This window comes from Polyodon spathula, chromosome 21 (genome assembly GCF_017654505.1).
Source record: "Polyodon spathula isolate WHYD16114869_AA chromosome 21, ASM1765450v1, whole genome shotgun sequence".
Classification (NCBI taxonomy): Eukaryota; Metazoa; Chordata; class Actinopteri; order Acipenseriformes; family Polyodontidae; genus Polyodon; species Polyodon spathula.
In genome coordinates this window covers 496,163-523,800 of record NC_054554.1, presented here as the reverse complement: position 1 = coordinate 523,800, position 27,638 = coordinate 496,163, and the positions used below count along the sequence as shown (strand labels likewise).

General features: G+C 45.7%; 1 protein-coding gene across 1 annotated transcript; it reads right to left on the bottom strand.

Moving 5' to 3' along the window:
* Positions 1-1,556: 1,556 nt before the first annotated feature.
* On the bottom strand, positions 1,557-25,639 carry LOC121296665 (protein naked cuticle homolog 1-like). The gene is made up of 11 exons (XM_041222433.1): positions 25,449-25,639; positions 25,268-25,300; positions 24,864-25,009; positions 11,010-11,093; positions 10,464-10,521; positions 5,874-5,977; positions 5,021-5,116; positions 3,455-3,602; positions 3,197-3,281; positions 2,245-2,372; positions 1,557-2,020 (listed from the first exon to the last, which is right to left on the bottom strand). The coding sequence occupies exons 1-11, from the start codon at positions 25,471-25,473 to the stop codon at positions 1,557-1,559; spliced, it is 1,371 nt and encodes a 456-aa protein (XP_041078367.1). The 5' UTR covers positions 25,474-25,639.
* Positions 25,640-27,638: the final 1,999 nt, after the last annotated feature.

The window sequence follows — 27,638 nt, the reverse complement described above, 5'->3', positions numbered from 1 at the left end:
AGTGGTGGTAGTGGTGATGGTGCTCGTGGTGGTGGTGTGCCGGCGCTCAGGACTAGTAGAAGTGGTGGTAGTGATGATGGTGCTCGTGGTGGTGGTGTGCCGGCGCTCAGGACTAGTAGAAGTGGTGGTAGTGATGATGGTGCTCGTGGTGGTGGTGTGCCGGCGCTCAGGACTAGTAGAAGTGGTGGTAGTGGTGATGGTGCTCGTGGTGGTGGTGTGCCGGCGCTCAGGACTGGTAGAAGTGGTGGTAGTCATGATGGTGCTCGTGGTGGTGGTGTGCCGGCGCTCAGGACTAGTAGAAGTGGTGGTAGTGGTGATGGTGCTCGTGGTGGTGGTGTGCCGGCGCTCAGGACTAGTAGAAGTGGTGGTAGTGATGATGGTGCTCGTGGTGGTGGTGTGCCGGCGCTCAGGACTAGTAGAAGTGGTGGTAGTGATGATGGTGCTCGTGGTGGTGGTGTGCCGGCGCTCAGGACTGGTAGAAGTGATGATGGTGCTCGTGGTGGTGGTGTGCCGGCGCTCAGGACTGGTAGAAGTGATGATGGTGCTCGTGGTGGTGGTGTGCCGGCGCTCAGGACTGGTAGAAGTGGTGGTAGTGATGATGGTGCTCGTGGTGGTGGTGTGCCGGCGCTCAGGACTAGTAGAAGTGGTGGTAGTGGTGATGGTGCTCGTGGTGGTGGTGTGCCGGCGCTCAGGACTGGTAGAAGTGGTGGTAGTGATGATGGTGCTCGTGGTGGTGGTGTGCCGGCGCTCAGGACTGGTAGAAGTGGTGGTAGTGGTGATGGTGCTCGTGGTGGTGGTGTGCCGGCGCTCAGGACTGGTAGAAGTGGTGGTAGTGGTGATGGTGCTCGTGGTGGTGGTGTGCCGGCGCTCAGGACTGGTAGAAGTGGTGGTAGTGGTGATGGTGCTCGTGGTGGTGGTGTGCCGGCGCTCAGGACTAGTAGAAGTGGTGGTAGTGGTGATGGTGCTCGTGGTGGTGGTGTGCCGGCGCTCAGGACTAGTAGAAGTGGTGGTAGTGGTGATGGTGCTCGTGGTGGTGGTGTGCCGGCGCTCAGGACTGGTAGAAGTGGTGGTAGTGATGATGGTGCTCGTGGTGGTGGTGTGCCGGCGCTCAGGACTGGTAGAAGTGGTGGTAGTGATGATGGTGCTCGTGGTGGTGGTGTGCCGGCGCTCAGGACTGGTAGAAGTGGTGGTAGTGGTGATGGTGCTCGTGGTGGTGGTGTGCCGGCGCTCAGGACTAGTAGAAGTGGTGGTAGTGATGATGGTGCTCGTGGTGGTGGTGTGCCGGCGCTCAGGACTAGTAGAAGTGGTGGTAGTGATGATGGTGCTCGTGGTGGTGGTGTGCCGGCGCTCAGGACTGGTAGAAGTGGTGGTAGTGATGATGGTGCTCGTGGTGGTGGTGTGCCGGCGCTCAGGACTGGTAGAAGTGGTGGTAGTGATGATGGTGCTCGTGGTGGTGGTGTGCCGGCGCTCAGGACTGGTAGAAGTGGTGGTAGTGATGATGGTGCTCGTGATGGTGGTGGTGTTCATGTCTCTGGATCACCTTCCCAACGTGGCCTTCATACAACACCATGGCAGGCAGGGGCTCCTTCTCCAGCAGCGACAGGCTGGAAGGATTTGTATGGCTGCGCTGCCTCCTTCGCCCTCTGTTTGTGTCTCTTGTGGGTGGGCTGGGGTGCGGGGAGGTGGGGTAGGTTATGGCCGACACATGCTGGATGGGAGGGTGCTGGGGGTGGGGCGCTCTGGCAGGTTGAGTCCTTGTTCCTCACAGCCCTCCCGTCTGGGTGAGAGGGGGCCACCACAGCGTATTTGCTCTTGGGAGACCTCAGCAGGCGCCTGCCGGAGTCCTGGGACCTCTGCTGGAGCTCCAGCCCCTTGGTGCACGAGGCAGGGTCCAGCACCTGGGAGCGCCAGGGGTGGGAGGAGGAGGGGGGGGGAGTGTTTTCAGGCTCATGGGAGCGAGACCTGGTCTGGTTCACCACTCGAGACTGGTGCTCCGGTTTAGTAGGTTCAGGATTGGACCCTACAATAATAAATTAAAGATAAATAAATATTCAAAAAAGGACAAATCGAGGCCTTTGTATCTGAGTGATCATTTATAAATGAAGGTAATTCAAGGAGGGTCTGTGTTGTAAATGTAATATGCAATGCCCTGCACAAGCCTCCATTACCAATATTTCGGTGTGTATCAAAGTGAGAAATATTAAAAAGGTGTTTAAGGAAGATGGAACGGTGTGCTGTGCTCACCCGGTCCGAACGTCGATGTGTAGTTCTCAATGCCAGCAAGGTCCAGGTAGTGGTTTCTCCTCTCCAGGTTCTCGTTGACACAATGCCGATAGCAGCCGTTCTGTTGGGCGTGGTCACTGTGGTGGCGCCTGCAAGGGAGAGTTAGCAGCACATCAACATGGATGGAAACAAGGGTCTCATTGCATTCCTCGTTTTGCTATGAGTTTGATCAGACACACCTGAGCTTATCACCTTATCAAGCTTGTATTAAAACCTGGAATGGGTTCAATTTACTGTGCAATAAGAGTCTTGTTTCCATCCCTGCATGAAGTGCATGTATTTATATGTTTTCAAATGATTGATTGCCAATAAAAACACATGTCTGTCTTCAGATAATATATGCTGATTTCAGGACACGCAGAATAAATCTATGCAAAGAGGAATCGTAGACAATGCTTTTAATGGCTGAAGCATCAGCTTCCCCTTCCGAAAATCTGGCACTCCCAGTGCATGCTCGGTCGGTTTGTCATTAAAAAAAAAAAAACTTCCTTTCATAAGCAGCTGCTGTCCACAAGTAAACCAGCACAAAACTGAGTGGAACGGCACATTCCTTTCCAGCACAGCCCTCTCCGTAGCAGAGAGTGCAGCCGGACACATCGGAGGAAAGGCAGGCTAGTGTGCTTTTCTTTCTAAACAAGAACTGCATTCCTACACAGAACTGATAAAAGACAGGAGTCGCCTTCAATATGTAGGCCTATGATGTGCTTCACAGTCCTTCCTTACTGCTGTATTTTTCAACCACAGTTCTCATTCATTTCCCTTTGTAGTCTGATGCATTCCATGCATTACAGTCTGTCTGCCAGTGTCGCACTGGAAAATGGTGCAGAATAATAACAACGTCGAGCCCTGGTGTTGATACACTGTTGTGAGTTGAGATGTTGGAATCTGTAGCCCGAGACAGACTGCTGCTTACATCAGGGGGGCCCGGGATTTCTTGTCAGAACTTTCTGGCTCTTCAGTACATTTGCTTTCAGTTCTTTGTCTTGATCTTGTAGTATCTGAATAAGGAAGAGAGACAGACCATTACAGTCTTGAAACAGCAGCTCAAAACAAGCTTTCAATACCTCCGGTGTTCAGACTTTTAAAACAGAGTGTTATTGGAGGGGTAAAGAGAGCTTCAGAGGCAAGGGAATATATTGCAAGTCCCCCCCCTCCTCCTCTCTCTTCATACCTGCATGGTTCTGTGGAGTGTTTTTCCTCTTGTGGATGGAGTCTGGGGCCACTGTGAGCTTGACCCGCAGAGTTTTGTTGGTGCTGGGAGAGTGGTTTACCGAGGCATCGACTACCTCGTAGATCGTGTGCAGCAAGCTGGTTATGTCCTGGGAGAAAGAAAAAGCAAAAAACAGATGAGCCATTTCTGAAGCACAAAGCAGTGTCGGGTTTGAAAGGAGAAGTGGATTTTCTGTTTCTCGTCTCACAAAGCTTCTCACAAACCCACACACACACAAGATCGGGTTTTTGTTTGTATCTGTTTTTGGATATTACAGGGTTTCGGACTGGCTGAGATGAACGGAGAGGTTTATAATAAGCTATCTGTATGTTACTGAAGTGAATGTCGAGAGATAATCACACAACAGACCAGCGAGCTTCTGAAGTTGCAGGTCATGATTTACCATGCAGAACGCCATACAGAGTGCTTTGAACAATAAATTTACCATGGAGAGTTATTACAGAAAAAAATAAGCCATCTGAAATCTAAAAGGACATTCAATACTTAAAAGGCTATTTAATGAGAAAAACATGGTTTAATTATCCAAGTTTCATGTCTTATTACAGTTTTCCCTCTGAAGGCAATTACAGCCAAACTACAAGCTCTCCACAGACTGTCACTGAAAGAAGTAGGTCCACAAAACAAGGCTCGAATTAAGGCGTTTTTTCTTATTAGTTGTGTCTTTCAACCACTTAGCACCCCATTCCACCCCACCCCACACACACACACACACACACACACACACACACTTTGAAAGCTCTTTTTCAAAATCAAACTTGCAGGCTGATTGCAGGTTCTGTCTGTGCAAATGTTCCTTTTAATTGAGAATTACGCCTTTGTCTCTACATGCATTCCCTGGGTTTGCCACAATTTCACACAGCTATGTTTGCTGTAATCTGGGAGTCCACTGAAGACAATTAAGTGCTTCTTTTCATTAGGATTGGATTATTGAGCCCAAACCCTTACAACTTTTCATATAACCATTTTATATTAAAAAAAAAAAAAAAAGAAGATCTGCATCAGAATAAATGGAGCCAATTCACTCTGATCTACAGATAAGCAATATGCCTGGTCCTGGCACTCGGCTCCAATGTTTTATTACTGCAAGTGGGTTGGCCAGGGACATACTGTAGCTTACCTTAGAGGTCAGTGGAGGAGCTGTAACTGAACCCCAATGCCTCCTGACTCATTACACATTGCAAATACAACATAAGGAGTTCTACAGATAACATCAATACAATTCGGGCATGCATTTGCGCTGGCTTTATTGACTGAACATGTGAAAGGAACAGGGAAATGTTAGTTTAACAAGACCTGCAAAGACCTGAGTTCAAAAGGGTTATCATGGCCCGTGTGTGAGCCCCCTTGCTATTGCAAGATCTTCCTGAACCCTGTGATAAACTCAACCACACCACAGACTGGGGGCTGATCCCTCACTGCCTCCCCCAGGGTCAGCACCCTGCTCCGTCTCGCTAGCACCCTGGACACCCGCTACAATAATGAAGAAGCCTCGACGGGACAGCTTACCTCCCGGGTGACTTTCCCATTGTTATCAAAGTCATACAGTGTGAAGGTCCACTCCTGCCTGTTATCTTCCTCTACTGACACATCGCACTCGAGCTCCTGGGAACAACGCACAGTCAGAACAGGTTCCTGCACCCACAACAGCAAGGCAATGCCATGGGAGTGAGCAGCTCAGAGTGCAGGACCGCCCTGAGACTGGAGAGGGGTCTGGGCTGGCCAGGAGTCCAACACTGAAGACTCACCAACTGCAAAGACTGTTACACTCTCATGGAATGAGTTAATAACAGCACTATATCAAGACCAACCAGGAGACCAGACTTTGATCCCTAGTTCTATATATCCGAGTTACCTATGCAAGGAAGGAAATAAGACTACCATTGCATAGCAGTTTGATCCATTCCAGGTTTTACTACGAGTTTAATAAGACGACACCTGAGCTTGTTACGTAGTGGCTACGCTATTAGTAAAACCTGGAATGGGTTAAACTGCTATGCAATAGGAGTCTTATTTCCATCCCTACTACAGATGCTGACAGTACAGCTCTACATTATTATTCTTTTTTTTTTTAAAAAACAAAAGTTGTTCAAGGAGTGAAGTAAGAGCCCTGCAACTCCCACAGAAGAGAGATTTAAAATGAGATCAGAATATATTTCAATATTAAATGTGCCAACTTCAAACATGTTTATATGTATGTGAGTGACTGTGCATGAGAACGAGGGGACGGTGTTTTTCTCAAGTCAGCATTTGTTGAAGATTCTCTATTTTTTTTTTTGAACCAACAGTCTGCTATTCTTCTTACACGTTATTCAAACAAGAAAATCACAGAGCCCTTGCTGAGACGTTCACTCCCACTTACTTCCAATTTGAGTTGTTTGCTGGAGCCGCTGTGTACGTGGCTTTCCTTCCCCAGTTTCTTCTCATCATTGCAGCAGCTAGCAGTCTTCTCCGGGGGGAGGGCGACTGGAGACAGAATAGAGAGAGTCTATGAGAGGAGGTTTACAGGGTCAGAGAGTCTGTGAGAGGAGGGTTTACAGTGTCAGAGTCTGTGAAAGGAGGTTTACAGTGTCAGAGTCAGTGAGAGGAGGGTTTACAGTGTCAGAGAGTCTGTGAGAGGAGGGTTTACAGTGCCAGAGTCTATGAGAGGAGGGTTTACAGTGCCAGAGTCTGAGAGGAGGGTTTACAGTGTCAAAGAGTCTGTGAGAGGAGGTTTACAGGGTCAGAGAGTCTATCAGAGGAGGTTTACAGTGTCAGAGAGTCTATGAGAGGAGGGTTTACAGTGTCAGAGAGTCTGTGAGAGGAGGTTTAAAGTGTCAGAGAGTCTGTGAGAGGAGGGTTTACAGTGTCAGAGAGTCTGTGAGAGGAGGGTTTACAGTGTCAGAGAGTCTGTGAGAGGAGGTTTACAGGGTCAGAGAGTCTATGAGAGGAGGTTTACAGTGTCAGAGAGTCTGTGAGAGGAGGTTTACAGTGTCAGAGAGTCTGTGAGAGGAGGTTTACAGTGTCAGAGAGTCAGTGAGAGGAGGGTTTACAGTGCCAGAGAGTCTGTGAGAGGAGGTTTACAGTGTCACAGAGTCTGTGAGAGGAGGTTTACAGTGTCAGAGAGTCTATGAGAGGAGGGTTTACAGTGTCAGAGAGTCTGTGAGAGGAGGTTTACAGTGTCAGAGAGTCTATGAGAGGAGGGTTTACAGTGTCAGAGAGTCTGTGAGAGGAGGTTTACAGTGTCAGAGAGTCTGTGAGAGGAGGGTTTACAGTGTCAGAGAGTCTGTGAGAGGAGGTTTACAGTGTCAGAGAGTCTGTGAGAGGAGGTTTACAGTGTCAGAGAGTCTGTGAGAGGAGGTTTACAGTGTCAGAGAGTCTGTGAGAGGAGGTTTACAGTGTCAGAGAGTCTGTGAGAGGAGGTTTACAGTGTCAGAGAGTCTGTGAGAGGAGGTTTACAGTGTCAGAGAGTCTGTGAGAGGAGGTTTACAGTGTCAGAGAGTCTGTGAGAGGAGGTTTACAGTGTCAGAGAGTCTGTGAGAGGAGGTTTACAGTGTCAGAGAGTCTGTGAGAGGAGGGTTTACAGTGTCAGAGAGTCTGTGAGAGGAGGTTTACAGTGTCAGAGAGTCTGTGAGAGGAGGGTTTACAGTGTCAGAGAGTCTGTGAGAGGAGGGTTTACAGTGTCAGAGAGTCTGTGAGAGGAGGGTTTACAGTGTCAGAGAGTCTGTGAGAGGAGGGTTTACAGTGTCAGAGAGTCTGTGAGAGGAGGTTTACAGTGCCAGAGAGTCTGTGAGAGGACGGTTTACAGTGTCAGAGAGTCTGTGAGAGGAGGTTTACAGTGTCAGAGAGTCTGTGAGAGGAGGGTTTACAGTGTCAGAGAGTCTATGAGAGGAGGGTTTACAGTGTCAGAGAGTCTGTGAGAGGAGGGTTTACAGTGTCAGAGAGTCTATCAGAGGAGGTTTACAGTGTCAGAGAGTCTATCAGAGGAGGGTTAACAGTGTCAGAGAGTCTGTGAGAGGAGGTTTACAGTGTCAGAGAGTCTGTGAGAGGAGGTTTACAGTGTCAGAGAGTCTGTGAGAGGAGGGTTTACAGTGTCAGAGAGTCTATGAGAGGAGGTTTACAGTGTCAGAGAGTCTGTGAGAGGAGGGTTTACAGTGTCAGAGAGTCTGTGAGAGAGGGTTTACAGTGCCAGAGAGTCTATGATAGGAGGGTTGGCAGGCATGAGGACTGCCAACTGGGTCTGCCATCCGTCAAACTAACGAAGACCTCCAGCAGCTGCACTGGGAGGGCTGGGGTCTGGAAAGGAAACTAACGAAGACCTCCAGCAGCTGCACTGGGAGGACTGGGGTCCGGAAGTAATAGCATCTTTTGAAAAAAAAGAAAAAACACAACACAACAGAACAATGCTGCAAGGTGAGATCTCTGCAACAGAAATAAATCTTTTCAGGCTGCCATTTAAAGAATAAACAGCTGCCACTTTGGTCACCCTCTAATTCAAGAGTGTACATGCTTTTATCAAGTAGGGGGTTTAGATGTTAAACCCTGACAGAGCTGGATCTGTTTGGAGGAGTTACAGAATTGGCTGGATCCCATAGGTAGCGGCTGGCAGATTAAATGCTTTACTTTACCATCTCTCCGCGGCGCATTTTGATGTTCTACTCTCAAACTCCAAAATGCCTTTTGGATGGAGATCAGATGGATTTAAAACAAAATGACTAATTAAGCAAAGCTACATTTTAAACACTGTTTGTTGTGTTAGCCAAAAGGCCAAACAACGCAGCTCTCTGTCTTTTCCCCCCTCGATAGATTAAAAAAAAAATCTGTCCCCTCCACAAGAATAAAAAGGCTTTGGCGAAGCAAATAACATAAACACTGCCTGCGTTTTGATCAGTGGAGGCTTTCAAAAGGAGACACTGTGCACAGGCAGCCTCCTGTGTGACAAGCTTTACTTTCTGAAGTAATGAAACACTTCAAGAGCGATCTAGACCCCGAAATCACGATATTGCAACACTGCCACGTATGATTTTTTTTAGTAATAGCGACTGCTCTGGGAGGACTAGTGTTAAAGCTTCCTGCAGGCTGTGAAAGTGTTCCTGCTTTCTGCATGGAGAGCTAGGCGTGTTTTAGCTACAGTGCATTCGCTGGCCTGTGACTGTGTTCTATTCACACGTGATACTAGGGTATGGGAGTGACCACTGAGCCTCTATAATTGAGTTCTTGGCTTAGTGTCTTCATTCGATAAAGTGTAGCGGCTGTATATGTAAGCGAAAACACTGTGTTAGCATCACTTTGGAAAACAGCACATTCCAAGTGCTGCACCTCTCCAAACAGATGCCAAGACGTGCACACTGCTCATCTATTTGATCAGACTCAAAAGGAGAGCCGAGAGTCTTCACCTCCCCAGACCGTTTGAAATTCTTCACGCAACTGTTAAAGATTCACGTTCGTCCCCAAAAGCTTGTTTGTTTTTTTCCATCCACAAATAGGTATTAAAAGTATTTAAATCTCTGTATCATCAACTGATAAAAGCATCTTTCAAGTCCTTTTTACCTGTTTCCAGGCATTAGAAAAAAACAAAAACAAGCAGCAAAAATGACCTGCAATGAAGCAGGATGCGGGACTCCGCAAACAGAGACGACCCTTTCATGAATCTGAATGGAAACCACAAGGGGGTCCAAACGAGCCCATGTCGGGCCTCCAGTCTGCCTTTTTATTAAAATCACATGCTTGCAGCATCACGTCCTTTAATACTGCAGGGCCAGGATGAGCTCTGGTTGAAAGGGTTTAGGATCTGGGATGAAAAGTGAAACAGCACTCTCTGAAGACAGCCCCCGCCCCACCCCATTGCCATTAAGACAAGGGACTCGAGTGCATGCCAGAGGAGCAGGGTCATTGCTGCAGCTCAGCATCACTCCCCCTTTCCTGCTCTTTCCAGTGTGAGCAGCACTTTGTGATCAAATGTAATGAGCCGAGAATCAGCCTTGAAGTTTCTCTGCATGCTGTTTTCTCTGCTGCGTTACCTGCAGGCTCTGAGAGACAGATGAGAGGGATATTTTTTTTTGTGAAGGCGGTAACAAGCACCCCTGGATCCAGTCCCCCTGCCACTCTCTGCACAATTTCACAAACTCCACAGTGCTTCTGTTTATTCCGGTTAGTTTTCTTTACTGCTTCTCACTTTACTTTAACCCTGGCAGCTATTCCAGGATTTCTTAACTCTTCATTTCTTCTTTAGATGCTGCAATAGCTCAACACCAAATGGCTGAGTACTCCCCCAGCCCTTCCATCACCTGAATCAATACACTGCCCCCTTCTCCCTATCACTTCCAGCTAACAAGGTTTTGATACCTATGTGGTGTTCATGGAAAAGGGAAGTTTAGATGCACACACTGCAAGCAATAATTAGTGCTGACAGAACCCATGTGATCCTGTGAAAGTGAAAAGCTCCAGCATACACGATTGGGGACGCGTTTCCTAAGCCTAGAAGCACTGCTCGGGGAGAGTGGGGGCACACATAAATAATAAGACTGTCAAGCTATCCTTGTCTGTACTGCTGCCCAATTGGGTGCTACAGCTCCTTCAGTGCCAATTACAGACCCCGTGGCAAAGTAGGGGCAATAAAACCACCTGAAGTTGGGCACTTAAACAAAAAATAGTGCTGTTCACAGACTTCCAATTAATGCATCCGAAGGACGAAGCTCGTATGGAACCAGCTGTAGCAGCACATTGTCGATCATCCCAACATTACAAGTTAACGCTTTAGATGTTGACTTTGTTCTTTTGCAGGGAGATCAAAAGAGAAAAGAGAAACCCTGATGCAACCAACGTCTTACTCCCCGTACATCTTAATACAGAACTCACCGGTCTCCTGCTGCCAGCCCAGTCAAAGAATTTGAGAGGAAGGCAGCAGTTAGAAAGGGCGTAAAGGGTTCAAGGTGACACATGCACACTACAATGCACCTGAGCCACAACGTACCTTCCAAGTGATAGTGCTCATCACCCAGAGTCTCCAGGCACGCTTCTCCTGCAGGGTCCTGTGAAGAGAAGGAAGCAAACATTAGTGAGGAAGAGAAGGAATCATGCATCCCAACTCCTATTCCGAGTCCTTCAAAAGGAATGCCTTCAAAGGAATTGAAATTGATGAAAAGGGAATGGGAATTGACCCAAAGCCTGGTTTCATTTTTGCTTAAATTTAAAAACAAAAAAAACAAAAAAAACGAAAAAGAAACAAATGATCTGCAGTTGATTTATTGTTGCCCTTATTTGGCAAAGCTGTTCTCCACAAAATATTTCCTAACAGCCATTTAATTCCCATGTGGTTTTAGCTTGGCATAAAAACAAACCACAAAATCCATCAGCACGAACTGTTCTGTAACAAACACACAAAGTGAACAAACTCAATGTCTTTATGAACAATAAACACCTGGGAATATTTAGGACCGCTTCTCTCAGCATTGGACACAGGAATTATAGACCAACTTAGAACAGATATGAATATCAACGTTATCACATCTAAACCTACCCCTTGTTGTTTAGATTCAGAGAGCTCTTGATTCACATGATTCAGAGAGCTCTTCCAAGGCCAAAGGGGGCGCTTCAGTGACGACTGTAACACAAAATGATAGCAACTGAATCTCAGCAACATGCAGAACACATTGGTAACACTGAGACTCCCCATCCGATCCCACTCTGGAATAGGTATCCAAAGCACTTTTAATAACTGCAGCGGGAAAGTCTCTTGCATTAAATTAAAGCAGCAGTGCAATCACTAGATAGCTTGTCCTCTTGCAGTCCAGGATCTCACTGAGCTGCATGCTAGGACCTTTTCGTTTTATTTGCAGTGCATGAAGTATTGGCACAAAACACGGCTCCTCGACTCTGCATTTCAAAAATGGAACAAGCAGAACTCGAAACATGAAACAGCTGAGACAGTTGAGACCCCACTTTGCCTTCTCACACACACTCTGAATGCAGTGCCCATGTTTCACACCCACACGCTGGCTGGTTATCTGGATGGGAGAGTTATTTATGCACCATGTATCTGTTATCACCACTGGTGTGAGCACCCCAAGGAAAAGCTTATTTTTGTTTGTTTAAAAGCTTATTTTCCGTGTGATGGATGAGTCCTGAAATAGGCAGCCCTAATAAGCCAGCATGCATATTCTATAGTAACTTACCAGTACCAGCAAATACAAAAGTATACACAGTACAGTGCATGAACACCACAGAATATCTATATACACCCTGGATTCTGAAGGCAGGGGTTCCATGTTTTGTACAGGTTTTTGGCTGTTGTATTAAATGCTAAAGTTATGACAAGTACAGATCTTTCCACAGCAATCCTCCCTCCAGCTCTGGGAATCACAGCCCTACCTGTGGGATAACATTGCACCCTCCCTGTGGTGTCTGGCACATCTGGTAGAAGTGCTTTCAGAGACATGGGAGAACCTCATCAGAGAGACACAGAGAGAGGCTGCAGCCCTCTGCTCACAGTGCTACAGTAAACAGCCTAACAGGAGGGTCTGTGAACACTCAAAGCTAAAGCTGCTGCTGTTAAAAACACGCCTCCCTTGATTCTAAGAGAGAACAATTTTATATATATATATGTGCGTATGTGTGTGTAAGCAGGAACATTTTCTATTTTTTTTGGCCCCGGCATTAAAGAAAAAAGTATCCGAGTTCTTAGACTTTCCATGCCTTGAATGTCATCAGTTCCCTGGCTCTGCTCTGTATTCAATGACTCCCTTAAGGAGGAGCCCGATTTGAAAGTGCTCTGTGGATGAGAACCTGCCTGCTGATTGACAGGGCAGAATGGGGTGCTTTCTCCTCTCTGGAGGAGCAAACCTCGAATGGAGGAAGAGTACAAAGTCCATCAGGAAAATCAGATTTAATCCCCAGGAGTCAAGGTCGCCTCTTAGAAGATTATCCAGAGACCCCCCCTGTCAGGTTTATAACTCAGTGGGTGGCCGAGGTATTTCGACTGAGGAGAGAAACTCCAGACAGGTTCTTCAAAGTTGAAACTTTATCATCAGCCTGCTATTTAAACTTGGTCTGAACTCCACTGATATGGTCAGCCAGACCCCAGTGCATGGAGGGTTGGGTTACACATGAACAGGGAGGCAGGGGAGCACTGACACCAAAGAGACTGCAACACTGATTATGTTATGTATACAGTATATGTATACATAATGTATACATATTTACATAAGTATACACTGATATTTCTTACTTCTATGTACTGCTATTAACTGCTACTGTGACCTGGGTGAGATATCTCTTTACCAGTTCATAAGGGCCTGGACAATAGCGTGTCAAGCCTTTATCCCCTACAATTCCCTCAGCCTCCTATTTGTTGTGTCTCCTGCAATGCTGAAGTATTATTCACTGCCAGTAACATCCAGCATCAGAGTCACACCAAAGAAACTGAAGAAGAAGAAGGCAGCAGCAGCAGCCTGATGAACTTCACGTTGGAATCCCCACCAATTTTAGCTCACATCCCTTTTTATTTTAGCTCACATCCCTGGCTCTTGAACCAAATCCTGAAGTTCAATAGCAAAGACAATATATGTAATAAAGGGTCCAATCCCCTTGAAGGACTAAAGCCCCCTCTCGCTTATTAATTGCTGTGAGAAAACTCCTAATCCCCCCAACGTCATTTCTGACTTGGAACCCTACCTTGAGCCAAGCCCTGTTCAGATCAATAGACAAACACACACACACGCGCACACACGAACATACACACGCGCGCACACACGCGCACACACACACACGCGCACACACACACACGCGCATTAAGAGCACACTGGCTGCTCTTTTCCAAGCTCTCGATTCTTGTGGCTGGGCTGCTTTTCTATTTTGCTGCTTGGAGATCTGCTGAAACTCCGAGTTAGCCAGAGCACTCCTGCGTTTCCACTGGTGAATTCAAAGCCTGAAACATTAAAGTAAAAAAAAAAAACCTGGCCCTCTAGGCCCACTGCAAGGAGCTGGAACTTCCCCACTGATTGAAGCCACAATGGTTGCGCTACAAAAACATCATCATATCCTGATAGGTGACACTTCATACAACACACAGCTGGATAACAGCGACAATTAGTGATTATCGGTTAAAAATGATAACTGTGATTGGGATTATCTTATCTCATGTTTCACATCCCATTAATTCACAGAGATTCCCAGGGCCACACAGCAAACCTCTCAGCATTGAGCTCCAAGGCAACCACACCAAACCCTCTCAGCACTCAGCTCCCAGGCAACCACAGCAAACCCTCTCAGCACTCAGCTCCCAGGCAACCACAGCAAACCCTCTCAGCACTCAGCTCCCAGGCAACCACAGCAAATCCTCTCAGCACTCAGCTCCCAGGCAACCACAGCAAACCCTCTCAGCACTGAGCTCCCAGGCAACCACAGCAAACCCTCTCAGCACTCAGCTCCCAGGCAACCACAGCAAACCCTCTCAGCACTCAGCTCCCAGGCAACCACAGCAAACCCTCTCAGCACTGGGCTCCCAGGCAACCACAGCAAACCCTCTCAGCACTCAGCTCCCAGGCAACCACAGCAAACCCTCTCAGCACTCAGCTCCCAGGCAACCACAGCAAACCCTCTCAGCACTCAGCTCCCAGGCAACCACAGCAAACCCACTCAGCACTCAGCTCCCAGGCAACCACAGCAAACCCTCTCAGCACTCAGCTCCCAGGCAACCACAGCAAACCCTCTCAGCACTCAGCTCCCAGGCAACCACTGCCAGGAAATGTCAAACCCCTGAACGGTTCTGCCAAACCAAGCGGATTTACTGGATCTAATCTGGGTGTAGAGAATAGCAAACTCTTGTAATCCTAACAGCAAACTCAGAAACACATTCTTCCCATTAGCGTCAGCGCAGCAGCCTCAAGCAAAACAAATAGCTAAAAAAAAAAAACACCTGGCCAGAGCATGTTTCATTGAAGATTTTGTGCAATAATACTGCAGTACTTTCTACTACTATAAATAAAAAAAAGTGAATCATGAATTTTTATATATATAATATAGATATATATAGATATTATATAATATATATATAATATATTATATATAATATATATATACTTAATATGTTATAGAAACAAGTTTCATCCAAGCTGGAATTCCAAATTTTTGTTTTTATATAAAGAAACTTTCAGCAGCCAGCACAACTACACACAGCAGAAGAATTTTTGGAAGTCGTGCAATAGGAAATTCATGCAAGCAATCCTCCCGGTACTGGAGATCTGAGGCCAGCTGTAATTAATAACAAGGCCGGTGACCACGATTGGAAACGTGGCTGCTGAAATATCCTGCCTGCTGAAACAATCCAGACTGCAGCAAACACATTCAGTCCCAAAAGGACTTGCATTCAAAACCTGCTTTGACATAGTTAAGCAACAACGCAGCTTGATTTTCTGGAGGGCTTGTGGACGGGCTCCGCTTTGTGTTTTGTGGTTTGCTTTTTGCAGTTGGAATGACCTGCAAAACACTTGTGTAGAAGTTGCTCCTCACCACAGAGTGGTCCCCGGGCAGCAGCCCAGCAGCTCCACACTCTCAGCTGCCAGGGAGAGTCAGTCTCAGATCTCAGCTCAGCCTGGTCATCTCAGAGCACAGTACGTGGACTTCACTTGTATACGAGGTACATGAAACCAAAAGGTACATGGGAGCAACCTTCAGATGCACAGAATGAGAAGTGAGCAAGCTGGGACTTGGGAACAGGTCTGTGCTCTGCAGGCACCACTACAGCACACTTGAGTTACGGTAAGAGTTAATATTTTAACCAACATAGAATTCTTCTGCTTGTGCCTCAGCAGGCCTCAGAGTTCCGGGGTGTCTATTAAGGAACTTTACAAGCAGCAGTATAAACAAGATCACTATCGTGAGTGATTGGCCTTAAAAGCTGAGGAGCTGCTCTTGTCTTCTTGAAATATCTTCATTTACTCCTGGCTCCAGTCCCTTAAAGGCAGGTCAGTGCTCCCTGGAATCTGTCAATGCCTATTCTTGGCACAGACAGAGCGGCACGCTGAAGTAGCTGGGGTCAGGGCTTTCTCGTACTCCTCACAAGGCAAAGCAATGCGTCCCATGCACTGGGACCACGCTGTCCCACGCCTCCGTCACAGTCAGCAGCACAGACTTGGGGAATGTGTCAAAGGGCCCAGAAAAGTTGCAGATTGATATAACAGTAATCATACCCTGCACATCAGGAATGGCAGGTGTGGTTTGGCACAACAAGGCCCCAGCTGTGCCGACTCTAATGTCTGTAATCTGCTTCCGTGGCTGTTTAGTTTCTCCTTCGTGCAGCTGGTTTCACTGATGAAGCCACGCTTTGCAGAAGGTCCCAGCTTCTACAGATTCCCCTGTTAATCGCTGCCACATCCAGTGTCAGCAGCACTGCCCCACTCATCCGTGCTGAAGTCTGTTTTACATGTCTGGAATAATCAGGCAAGTCTGCTCAATGTCTGATCACACGAAGGGTCTCATTGTGAAGTGAAATCCCTTATAAAAAAAGGTTTCCATAGTAAAAGCATAGCAAAGAACAGTAAAGCACAGTGAAAGAAAGGTATAGTAAAGTATATTTAAAAAAAATAAAACATGGTAAACTATGGTAAATGCATAGAATAAGCATATGAAAAGCATGCACAAATACCATGGTAAACTTCTATAAGGGTTCAGAAGGGAATCATTTGAAACTGTATCGAACTAGCAAGAAAATACACATGTAATTGCTGTTGTGGACTAGAAACCTGGATAAGAGAGAGAGAAAGAGAGAGAGAGAGAGAGAGAGAGAGAGAGAGAGAGAGAGAGAGAGAGAGAGAGAGAGAGAGAGAGAGATCAAATGGGCCTAAGTCCTGCCCTGAATGCTTGAAACACCTTCACGCTTCACATTTAAACACAATGTAAGATAAGCAAAATGGAACAGAAATCTTGACCCTATCCCTATCTATCGCAGATCGACAACTGGAAAAGATGGCTCGACTACACCACCCTGATCAGACTCAAGTACCTGGATCTTCTATTAACAGCCTGGAACTCCTGCTAGAATTCAAAGTGTAGTTCTATTCACCCTTCCAGGAATAAGCTGCAGGTTCTACATTTAGAGGGGGCTATACTTCCTCTGAGCTGCAGCCATTGCATTCCTTCCTGCAGTTAAAGTCATTAAAACCCATAGGTGCAGTTTCCTGAATTCGGCTTGGGTGTTGAGCTTACAAACACCGCATCTCATGGGTAAACCTAGTGCAGGTTTAAATGAACACATGCAGTAGAACTGCCTGTACTGTATGCATGGACCCTTGGAGTCACATCTATAGCTGCTCCCAATCCCCCCCCCCCCCCCAATCTCTCCTTCCCTCCCTCCAGGACGTCAGGTTTTATTTGGAGCTGGTCAGCTTTAGTGGTTACTGTAGAACTTCAAAGGGGCTATTTATTCACACTCATTTCAGTGGCGCACAGTGGGTTTAGTCAGGCACAGCTCACTGCGGTGGCAGTCTGGATGCTTTCAGAGTTTTAAAGGGCCGACTCCCCCGTCACTGACACTCAGAGGTGGGAACTTTAAATGACTCCTGCTGCTGGCTCAACCAGAAGGGTTTTCTAGACAAGCTATTGTACAGCACATGCAACGAGAGCACGCTGCTCTCTTCTAATATACACACCACCTCTGGGCAAAACGGACTTGCACTGAGAACATGTGGTTGTCTGGGTGAGGACTAACAGTGCCCACTCTAAGGACATGCTATTATAAAAATTATAACCTTTGCCCCCTAGGCGGCATTTAAAACATTTTTTATGATGATAAAAAAAGCCCAAGTAGAGAAACTGAACAGATTAGCCACATTGGGAAGTATTATGCTAAGGTATCGAATTACGTAGTAATTCGGTTTAATTCACTTTGTAAAAGTTACCATAATTGCAGTAAAACAGACTTCAATAAATCCCTGCAATGTAACTGACTCTTTGGAGACTACTCTAAATGATGAGCTTGGTCTGGCTGCTAATCACACACTTGTAAACGGAGGGGTTTCTGTTTTTAAACTTGAGGCTTCCTTTACAGACAGCTCCACCGCACATCGCTTAGTTTAAAATGAGAAATCCAGAAGCTGTTCCTGTGAAATCCAGCACCCTAACCCTAGCCCTAACCCTAACCCTAACCCACTCTCTCTTGGGGTCTGATTCAGTTAGCAAATCAATGCTTCAGAAACCTTATATCAAAGTTATCTGAGAAAAAAATATACATATATTAGGCAGGACTTGCCACCAATTTAGATTCAATTTGTTTTTGCCCTGGAAACCACAAAAAATAAATTATAGAAGAAATGATGTATTTTTTTTTCGTTCAGTTGCAAATCGTTTGATGATGCTTTGTTCTGGAAAAGCAAGGTCTTCTTTGCAAACCCTTTCACAGGTCAGTGGAGTGCCTATACTTGGTGAGCTTACTTTGTAAAGCTACTGATCTGCATGCATTGGAGACATGACAGTGCACCTTGATCTTAAAGCTGCACCCACACAGCATATAGAAACATACAAAGAAAAAACAATGCTGACCTCCAAAGGGAACCAAACCCCTATGACAGCAACCAATAAAAAGCATGAAGAAACACAGCTTCCTTTTTCTTCTACTTTTACTGACTCCCTTCCTCTTGGATGTTAATTCTTCATTCCCTCATTCAGATCAGACCTCACCCAGCCAGCAGGTCTGCGCTGGGCACACTGAGCCATTGAAAAACCTCTTTAAGTAGTTTGCCCAAATTCCCATGTGGGCTGTAACCTCACAATAATTAGACGCAATAAACAGAACATTACACTGGGTATGTTTACAACATGCCGTCATGTGCAATTTAAAGGGTTATTTCACATACTGCTGTGTCTAAATGAATGTTCATAAACTAGACCCGCTTTCAATTGAATGAAACTAAATGAGCAACGCTGGGTTGAGCTCTATTGTTCAGACCTTTTTAAAAACATACAATTTAAATCATTTTTTGAAGGGTGTGACACCATTTACAATAAAGTCATTAAAAAAAAATCTCCTGTACAACATACCATACAATACCCCTGATGCACTGCACAGCTTGTAACACACACCTGGGAGCGCACGTCCCGTAACACACACCTGGGAGAGCACAGCTCGTAACACACACCTGGGAGAGCACAGCCCGTAACACACACCTGGGAGAGCACAGCCCGTAACACACACCTGGGAGAGCACAGCTCGTAACACACACCTGGGAGCGCACGTCCCGTAACACACACCTGGGAGAGCACAGCTCGTAACACACACCTGGGAGAGCACAGCCCGTAACACACACCTGGGAGCGCACAGCCCGTAACACACACCTGGGAGAGCACAGCCCGTAACACACACCTGGGAGAGCACAGCTCGTAACACACACCTGGGAGCGCACAGCCCGTAACACACACCTGGGAGAGCACAGCTCGTAACACACACCTGGGAGCGCACAGCCCGTAACACACACCTGGGAGCGCACAGCCCGTAACACACACCTGGGAGCGCACGGCCCGTAACACACACCTGGGAGAGCACAGCCCGTAACACACACCTGGGAGCGCACAGCCCGTAACACACACCTGGGAGAGCACAGCCCGTAACACACACCTGGGAGAGCACAGCCCGTAACACACACCTGGGAGAGCACAGCCCGTAACACACACCTGGGAGCGCACAGCCCGTAACACACACCTGGGAGAGCACAGCCCGTAACACACACCTGGGAGAGCAGAGCCCGTAACACACGCCTGGGAGAGCAGAGCCCGTAACACACGCCTGGGAGAGCAGAGCCCGTAACACACGCCTGGGAGAGCACAGCCCGTAACACACGCCTGGGAGAGCACAGCCCGTAACACACACCTGGGAGCGCACAGCCAGTAACACACACCTGGGAGCGCACAGCCAGTAACACACACCTGGGAGCGCACAGCTCGTAACACACACCTGGGAGAGCAGAGCCCGTAACACACACCTGGGAGAGCAGAGCCCGTAACACACACCTGGGAGCGCACAGCTCGTAACACACACCTGGGAGCGCACAGCCCGTAACACACACCTGGGAGAGCACAGCTCGTAACACACGCCTGGGAGAGCACAGCTCGTAACACACACCTGGGAGAGCAGAGCCCGTAACACACACCTGGGAGCGCACAGCCCGTAACACACACCTGGGAGAGCAGAGCCTGTAACACACACCTGGGAGAGCAGAGCCTGTAACACACACCTGGGAGCGCACAGCTCGTAACACACGCCTGGGAGGGCACGTCCCGTAACACACACCTGGGAGAGCACAGCTCGTAACACACGCCTGGGAGAGCATAGCTTGTAACCAGAGAGACGCTTGGATGCCAGGGTTCTTTCCTTGTTCCCGGTCCAAATGATCTGTACAGCTGAACCCTGTGATAGACCAGTGTTACGGTACGCGCAGCAAGCATAAAAATCTCCATACATTTCAAACCATGGGGAACATGGTTGCTGTGAAGTGTGTGGCATCGCTACTTCAAATTTCATACCTCAAATCTTTATTTGTATTGCCTTTTACTCGATCGTGTCCAATTTGCTGCACCTGGTAAAACTACACAGCTCAATACCAAAGCATCGGAGCCATGGCAGCGCCATGAACTTCAAGATTGAAAGAAAGCATAAACAGTGCAAATGTGGAGCCAGACATAGATATTAAAAGCAGGGCTGCAAACCAAAGCATTCATTCAAACCTAGAAAACAAGCTGAAACATATCTTAACACAGCAGAATTGTGATGAGCGGTTTACTTTTGATTTCATTTCAGAGCTCATTTTCAAGAGCCAGTTCCAGCGTGAATGTTCTACATCCCTCCCCCCCCCCGTTCTTTCTACATTTGTAATAACAAGCAATCATATTTTTAAACTGGGAGGTGCTAAACAGTGCAGCAAGTCAGTACAATCTGATTGTGAGTCATCTAAAGCTTGAACAAATGAATGAAGTCAAATTTACAAACTATTGCCTGCCTTTTCAAAGGGTTACAAGAGCTTGTTTCCTGTGTCTGTGTTGCAGTACATAACAGTAGAATAATAATAATAATAATAATAATAATAATAAATAATAATAATAATAATAATAATAGGAAACTCAGTTGTGTGAAGATGATGTGCCTCAAACTTTACTAGAAACACATGAAAACGCAGGCGCGCCGCAGTCTACCTGACATTGAAGATCTTTACGTGATCATTTCTGTTTTGAAATTCTTGGCAGAGGCAGAGACTTCTAAAACAGAACCCTCCATTGCATCTTCTTAGGAGGTGAAACAAAGTTCCTGAAGATCTGAACCCTTTAGAGTTAAAGAACAGCAGGGATGAGTGCTTCTCATAGACGAGAGTGTTCAAAGGCTCTGTCTAACTCTTCCACATTTTTACGGGGGGGGGGTCTATGTAACCTCAAGCTGACAAAAGCGGAATTATATGAGGCATGGTCATTAACAGCATTGATGGTACATCCTAATGCTTCAACTCCTGCTCTAAAAAGTTCAATTCACTGGGCATACAGATTGGAAACCCCTTCTGTGCTTCAAGTCAGCAATATTTTAGGTATAATAAATTGCCCATTATTCTACACACAAAGGAACTAGTAAGAGTTTAAAAAGGGCATTTCCCCCCACTTCTAAGCTCCATTTATTTTGGAAAAGGAATAATAATTTAAAAAAAAAACAGGATTGTAGGAGTTATTAAAATCGACCCTTTGTAAAACCCACTGTGTATATTGGGGTTTATTGTGTTTTTGCTTTGTTTTGTTTTTATTAGACCAACTCTGCTCCTGGGTTACCAGGTAGTATCAGTAGGACAGGAATAATGTTTTTTGAAGGCAATGCAAAATCTAGCCTTTTTCCACTGGTGCACAGCAAGCACCGGCCCGATCAGGAAAGCTATAGAATTTCACTACATCCACATATAAAGAGGGTTGGCTCAGATTTAGTCAGATTTCATCAGCAACAGGTTGCAGGACTGCTAGTCAAATGCAAGAAACAGGTGCAGGAGGACAACGGGGGAAAATCCCATGCATGCATATACAGCACGTTCAACAGTTCATTCTGACCTGCTATTTGAACAGTGGAGTCACTTAAAAAGAAAAAAATGACCACACAGCACTGCTGCCAAATCCAGTGCAAAAATAAATAAAAAAGAAATGTAAAAAGAGCTTGTTCGGCAACTTTCTATTTCTGATTATTTATTTTTTTTAAACAGCAAGCTGCTCTCTTTAAAAGGGCTGGTGCGCAGGCAGCTTTCTTTAAGAAAACATGTCTGTCTGAAATCACACACGTCTCCATCTGCCCCAGAGCTGGGAGGATCTGTGGACTCAGACTGCCAGGCATGGTGCCAGGCTCCCAGCCCCTATGAAGTTACAAAAACATCCTCTAACTGGAATACATTCGTGAAACCGCAGGACAGGTCAGGCTTTAAACAACATTCACTGTGAGATCACCTGCCGTGTGCCAGCACGTCGGCGCCTAGTTCAGCAACACAACCCTCCTTTAATTCCCGTTCCAAGTCATCTTCCTGCAAGATCACCTGCCGTGTGCCAGTGCATCACAGCCTAGTTCAGCAACACGACCCTCCTTTCATTCTCTGACCAAGTCAAGATCACCTGCCGTGTGCCAGCGCGTCGGCGCCTAGTTCAGCAACAAGACCCTCCTTTCATTCCCTGGCCGAGTCATCTTCTTGCAATCCTCAGACAATCTGCCACCAAACTCCTCTTGCTGTCGTTCAAAACTGAGCTCCACTGGAATAAACACACAATTCAGCATTCATTCATTCATTCTCTCTCACTCCCTGGTAATAGTTTTCTGCACTATATCATACTGCAGCACACAGGGGAAGCAAGGGACCCACTAAGAGTATTGCAAAGCTGCAAACATGACAAAAGCAAACTGCATGGCAAACTGTACACTACCCAGGCAAACTTTTATAATCGGGAACAAGTGGTAGGAACATCCCCCTAATCATTCCAGAGAGCTTGTAATTCCCTGTCTTCAAGCTAACACTGTAAAACTGCAACATCAGAACAGCATGGGCACATTCGGGCTATACATTCAAAACATTTGGACTTTGAATGGCATCTACTGTGTCAAGAATGATATTTGGATCAACTCCTGCAGGACTGAACAGCAGCTTTGCAATCTTTAAGGGTGAAGGTTTGGTGCAACATTGTGCGCAAAGGTCGAGATTCGTTTTATGTGCCCAGCAGATGCTTCTGCAGACAAGAGTGTTTCTGAAGCACTTGACAGAACAAACTGGCTTTTTGAATTCATGTCCACAGATTCACTGAGCTTCTGCACCAAAAACAGGAAGAAACAACTGATGCACTTGGGCTCTGAATTAGCAGCCTCATTTTCATTGGCACGTAAGTGTTTTTAAATGAACAGCTTTGACTCAACCAGCTTCTAACAGTTTAAAGCATGTTGAGCTGTGCTCCTCGTTTCTGAAAACTTTATAAATTTGGTTAATGTACGCAGGACACAAACTGAAAACGTGCAAGTATTTCACGAAGGCTTGCATCCCCCAAAACAATTAATAAACAATACAATATTATTTGTGCATAAACAAATGTTGAAGTTGTTGTAGGGTTCACCACAAGCATACACTGGGCAGCTCTTCACAGCTAGAGTACCGACTGTTTTCTCTGGAATCTGCCCTGATTCAGAGCTCTGTGATCTGCACACCCTGACAGTGCAGCACTTCTCAAATGCACTTCATTTGTGTGCTTTCACAGCGCAACTCCGTCAGACAGCACATCATCCTGGATACTTCACACAGCCCCCTGTACAAGGCCCCAAACAGGTTGTCTGAACGTCAGCTTTAGAACAGCCTTTTATCACTTACTTTGGCCCCAAATGTTTTCCTGGTGAGCGCCTGGTATTCCATGTGTACATCTGCGTCAGTTCACCTGGGCCTGTTAAACACTGCCAAGAGAACTAGCTCACAGATCTGTGCTTAATTAGCAGCAGTCAGGGCACTGGCAGGGGGCGGGTCTAGTTCCTGTTTGAAAAATCTGAACTCCAAAAGTCGCAAACATATTACTGCTTTTTTTTTTTGTTTGTTTGTTTTTAACTGATCCTTAAAAAAATTCATTTGCAGTCGATTTGGATAGGCTTTGTTCTTCTAAACAATTCCGTCTCAGATTAGTCAAGGCTGTTATCCAGTACTTGAGTTTGACAAACTCTACGAACTTCCTCAAAACAACCAGATGGAGTTTGGAGATGAAAGCCAATCAACTCTGAACCCAAACAAACCCAGCCAGCTCGGTTTCTCCACCATGGGTCCTCAGGTGGTGGTGGTGCTGCAGATTAGTACTAGGTGTCCAGGTTTGCTGTATAAAAAACAGCTTTCTCTTCACAGACTGCCATTAGCACTAATCTCAGCTTGTCTTCCCTAATTTGTGTACCAGTGTACCAGACTGGACGTCAGTGCAAAGTTTTCAAAAATACATATATACTTTTTATTATTGATTCATAACTAGGGCTGAATAACGTGAACAGTAAACACTGTATACCCGAGAAAAGTGAAAAGTCACACAAAAGTCTAACCCTACATTATAAGATTATTATAAAGATAATAAATGGTTGGACTGTTCCAATTTAAGTGGATACAGGGCGCTGTCAAATAAAAATATTTGAAACAGTCGCATCTGAGACTAACGTTTTCATCTCAACAAATACGCTTTCCAGTAATTAGGATGGTTTTACATTATAAAGACGGCTGACCTTCGATGCAGACAGTACATTCACCGCTGGAGCCAGTAAACTCCTTGCCATGTTCCACAGAGCAAACCTGTTCAACACAATTCAATTAACAAACATCGAGCAGCGTCTTTTTCTGACGCGTATACCAATGCAAGGTTCTCCAACTCAATCGGATTCCGATCGCATTTCTTGCATTGGTAAAAATTAAAAGTAACGCAAAAAAAAAAAAAAAAAAACTTAAAACAGTGACATACCCACTCTCTTTATAACTTAAATAAAACTCAGAACTTTTAAACAACTCAAATACTTTTTTTGCACACCATGACTTCTTAAAACTGAATAGTTTCGTGCTACTACAGTATAGATAGACGGCTTGTAATCTAAAGTAACTGCTGAGAGAGCGGCATCAACAAAGGCAGACGTGTGGTTAAGCAGAGATATGAATTTGTTCAATCGAAACGTGAGTTTCAACCGAACGTCGGTGACTTCACATTGACATTAATATACAAAAAGGGATTAGCCCAAGTTATGTAGTCTTTTGCTGCAGCACATTTAAAAAAAATAGATAATTGTGTAAATATAATAATTATTATTACAGTACTTTAGACTATTAAAACATATTAACAGCAAGGCTTAAAAACATTAAAGTGATTGTGTCCTTACCCGGCTCGACACTTTACTCGTTCTGCAAGCACTCTTGTGATGACAGCTCGAATGCTGATGTGCTGAGCTGCAGTAATACTTCTGTTGAGCAATCCAATCTTCAATACCTTTCCGAGCTAAACAAGCATTGACTACAAAACTGTCTCCTAAAAGTGAGAGAGAAAAAAAAACACAACCCATGAACAGGAATGCAAAGAGCTACCGCCACCACGTAGTGTAAGACAAGCATAATTAACTCTGAAGGATGGGTTCACATTGCATCAACGACACAGTACAGGAGAGCGTGCAAATGCAATAATACTCGTGGTACTGTCTTACTGCGTGACAAAGCTGAACCGCACTGAAAACTACAGAATCTCCACTTTCTTAAAATAGATAAATAATAAACCAGTAATATGTCTTACCTTCGGGGCTTTCTCTGGGTTTACAAAAGGCAGCTTTTCGGAAAAGATGGTAAAAGCAAAAACAAGAAGTGTTTATTAGATAAGCGACACTAAAATAACTAATAGCAATATATCTGAGAAAGCATTACAAAGACTAGCGATGCAGCCAGCCCGTCTGTTATTACTAGCATTACTAACTCACCATGTTTCGAAGGAAGTTTACCCATTTCAGTGCATTCGTTTATTATACTTTCCAACAATGTAATGCGTTTATAGTCCAGAAATTACAGCGGTGCTTACGTTTAGACCCGTGAGAGAAACAGCAGCCACCTCTCATTCCATCCTGCGCAGACAGAGCCCACGACTCTGATCAACTAATTTTATTTTTCTTTAACTCTCTCTCTCTCTCTCTCTCTCTCTCTCTCTCTCTCTTTCTCTCTAGAGAAGGCGGTTACAAAAACCCTTACTTCTCCCACTGGGAAACGTGATTGACACCTCGTTGAGATTAGACCACTTCCAGGCAGCCTCTGTTTTTTATTGGACCAAGGCGGCACATGAAAGGGAATCGAGGTCCTTTTGGAGTCTCCAAAAATAAAGCGAGCAACGTCTGCATGCCTTGTTTACAGGGCCAGGCACTGCCAGCGGAACGCAGAGCAATGGAGAGAGAGAGGAATGTGATATATAATAGAAAACACGCAGATGACAGAAACAGAAAATGTTCTTTAGTTTTGTGTTCACTCTCGAGGCTTTGTGAAGTGACACAATGAAAGTAAAAACCGAGCTTAAACTAGTGGAAACGTACGCTTCGTGTATCGTCTCATAGTGAGTCTGTTACACTGCAATGCTTTAAAAGTCTACAAGAGTCATTGTCATTGTCAACTAATCTAAATCTGCTCCATAGTACGTCTATTTGAGCACATTAACCCGTGGAACAGCAGCACATGCCAGTAGCAGCAAGCAAGCAAGCTGTATGGACATGGAAATGCAGCCACTTCATTAGGAACCCACAGAGCCTGCAGCATTCAGACACATCTCATGATATATCACTGTGATTCCCAGATGCCTCTTGTTGTCACTCCAGGTACAGTGTACCTCCTCCCCAGCCTCCCACAACTGCAATCTTTAAACAGTTCACTGATGAGCCTCTCCCATAAACAGGTTCCAAAAGAACACACTGTCTGCAGAAACAGGATCTGCCTATCATTGACAACCAACGTGCAGGGAATCGCTGTTTGACAACTGGAAATCAACCCAATCTATAGCTACTCATCTGCCAAGTCTTTGATATGGGAGGATACCACGTGAAAAGGAGCTACATCTCCATCAGCTGCAGTCTGGCAGTTCTGGAGAGATTCAATAAAACAGTAAAAGCATGGAGGTATCCCTTCTAAAATGACCGTAGTATTTTTTAGAGTATTCTTTCACATTTACCATGCTTATCCCATGGTTACACTGTGCATTTACAATAGTTTACCCAAGTTCGCCTTTTTTTTTGTTTTAAATATGCTTTGCCATACCTCACCGTGCTCTACAATGCCTACCTACAGTATGCTTTACCGTGCTTTCACTTTGCTTTCTTCCACTTTGCTGTGCTTTTACTGTGGGAAACTTTTATAAGGGTAGCATGGTTCATTTTTAAAAAACTTTACCATACCTCTCTGTGCTTTAGAATGCATACCTATGCTGTACTGTGCTTTCCTGTGCTTAGAACTTAGAAACTCCAGACTGGAAATATGGGAGTGTCCTGTTGTCACAGTGACACGTGTCCTGTCTCACTGGTCAGCAGGCTGCCGAGGCTTCAGAGTATCAAAGAGCAGAACACATTCCTATCGAAGACAACCAGCCCCATTGTACCAATGGGGAGTCAAGTGCCCCCTTCTGTGTGCTCTCTCATTCTCCTGCAGTGAGGGCATTGCATTAAGGAAGGATGGACTGTTCATTAAATGGTGACCACCTCTAACTGCAGAAGGGTCCAGCTTTCCATTGTAAACTCTCTGCTCGTATCGGTAGGGCAGCTAAACGTCATTTTACTGGGCGTTACAGATATATGAGCCTAGTGAGTAATGCTTTAAACAGAACCATCTATACAGAACGATAGAGCACACACACAGTGGGATATTAGCCAGGTAAGAAATCAATATTAGGAATGCCTGGATGATATGAAATATCCCTGTAACACCCCAATGGAAATGCATATGTGCTCTGTGTTAGCTGGTAATACTTATTTCCTGCTCAACAGAACAGAAGTATATGTGGAATGTCAATTTCATTAATGCCATTTAAAAGCAAAATGTTTCAACTGCTTTGTTGTTGTTGTTGTTGTTGTTGTTGTTTGTTTAGTTTTCAGCGCTGCGTCGTTAAAGCAGTGTTCTAGCAGATAAGACAGTCACCA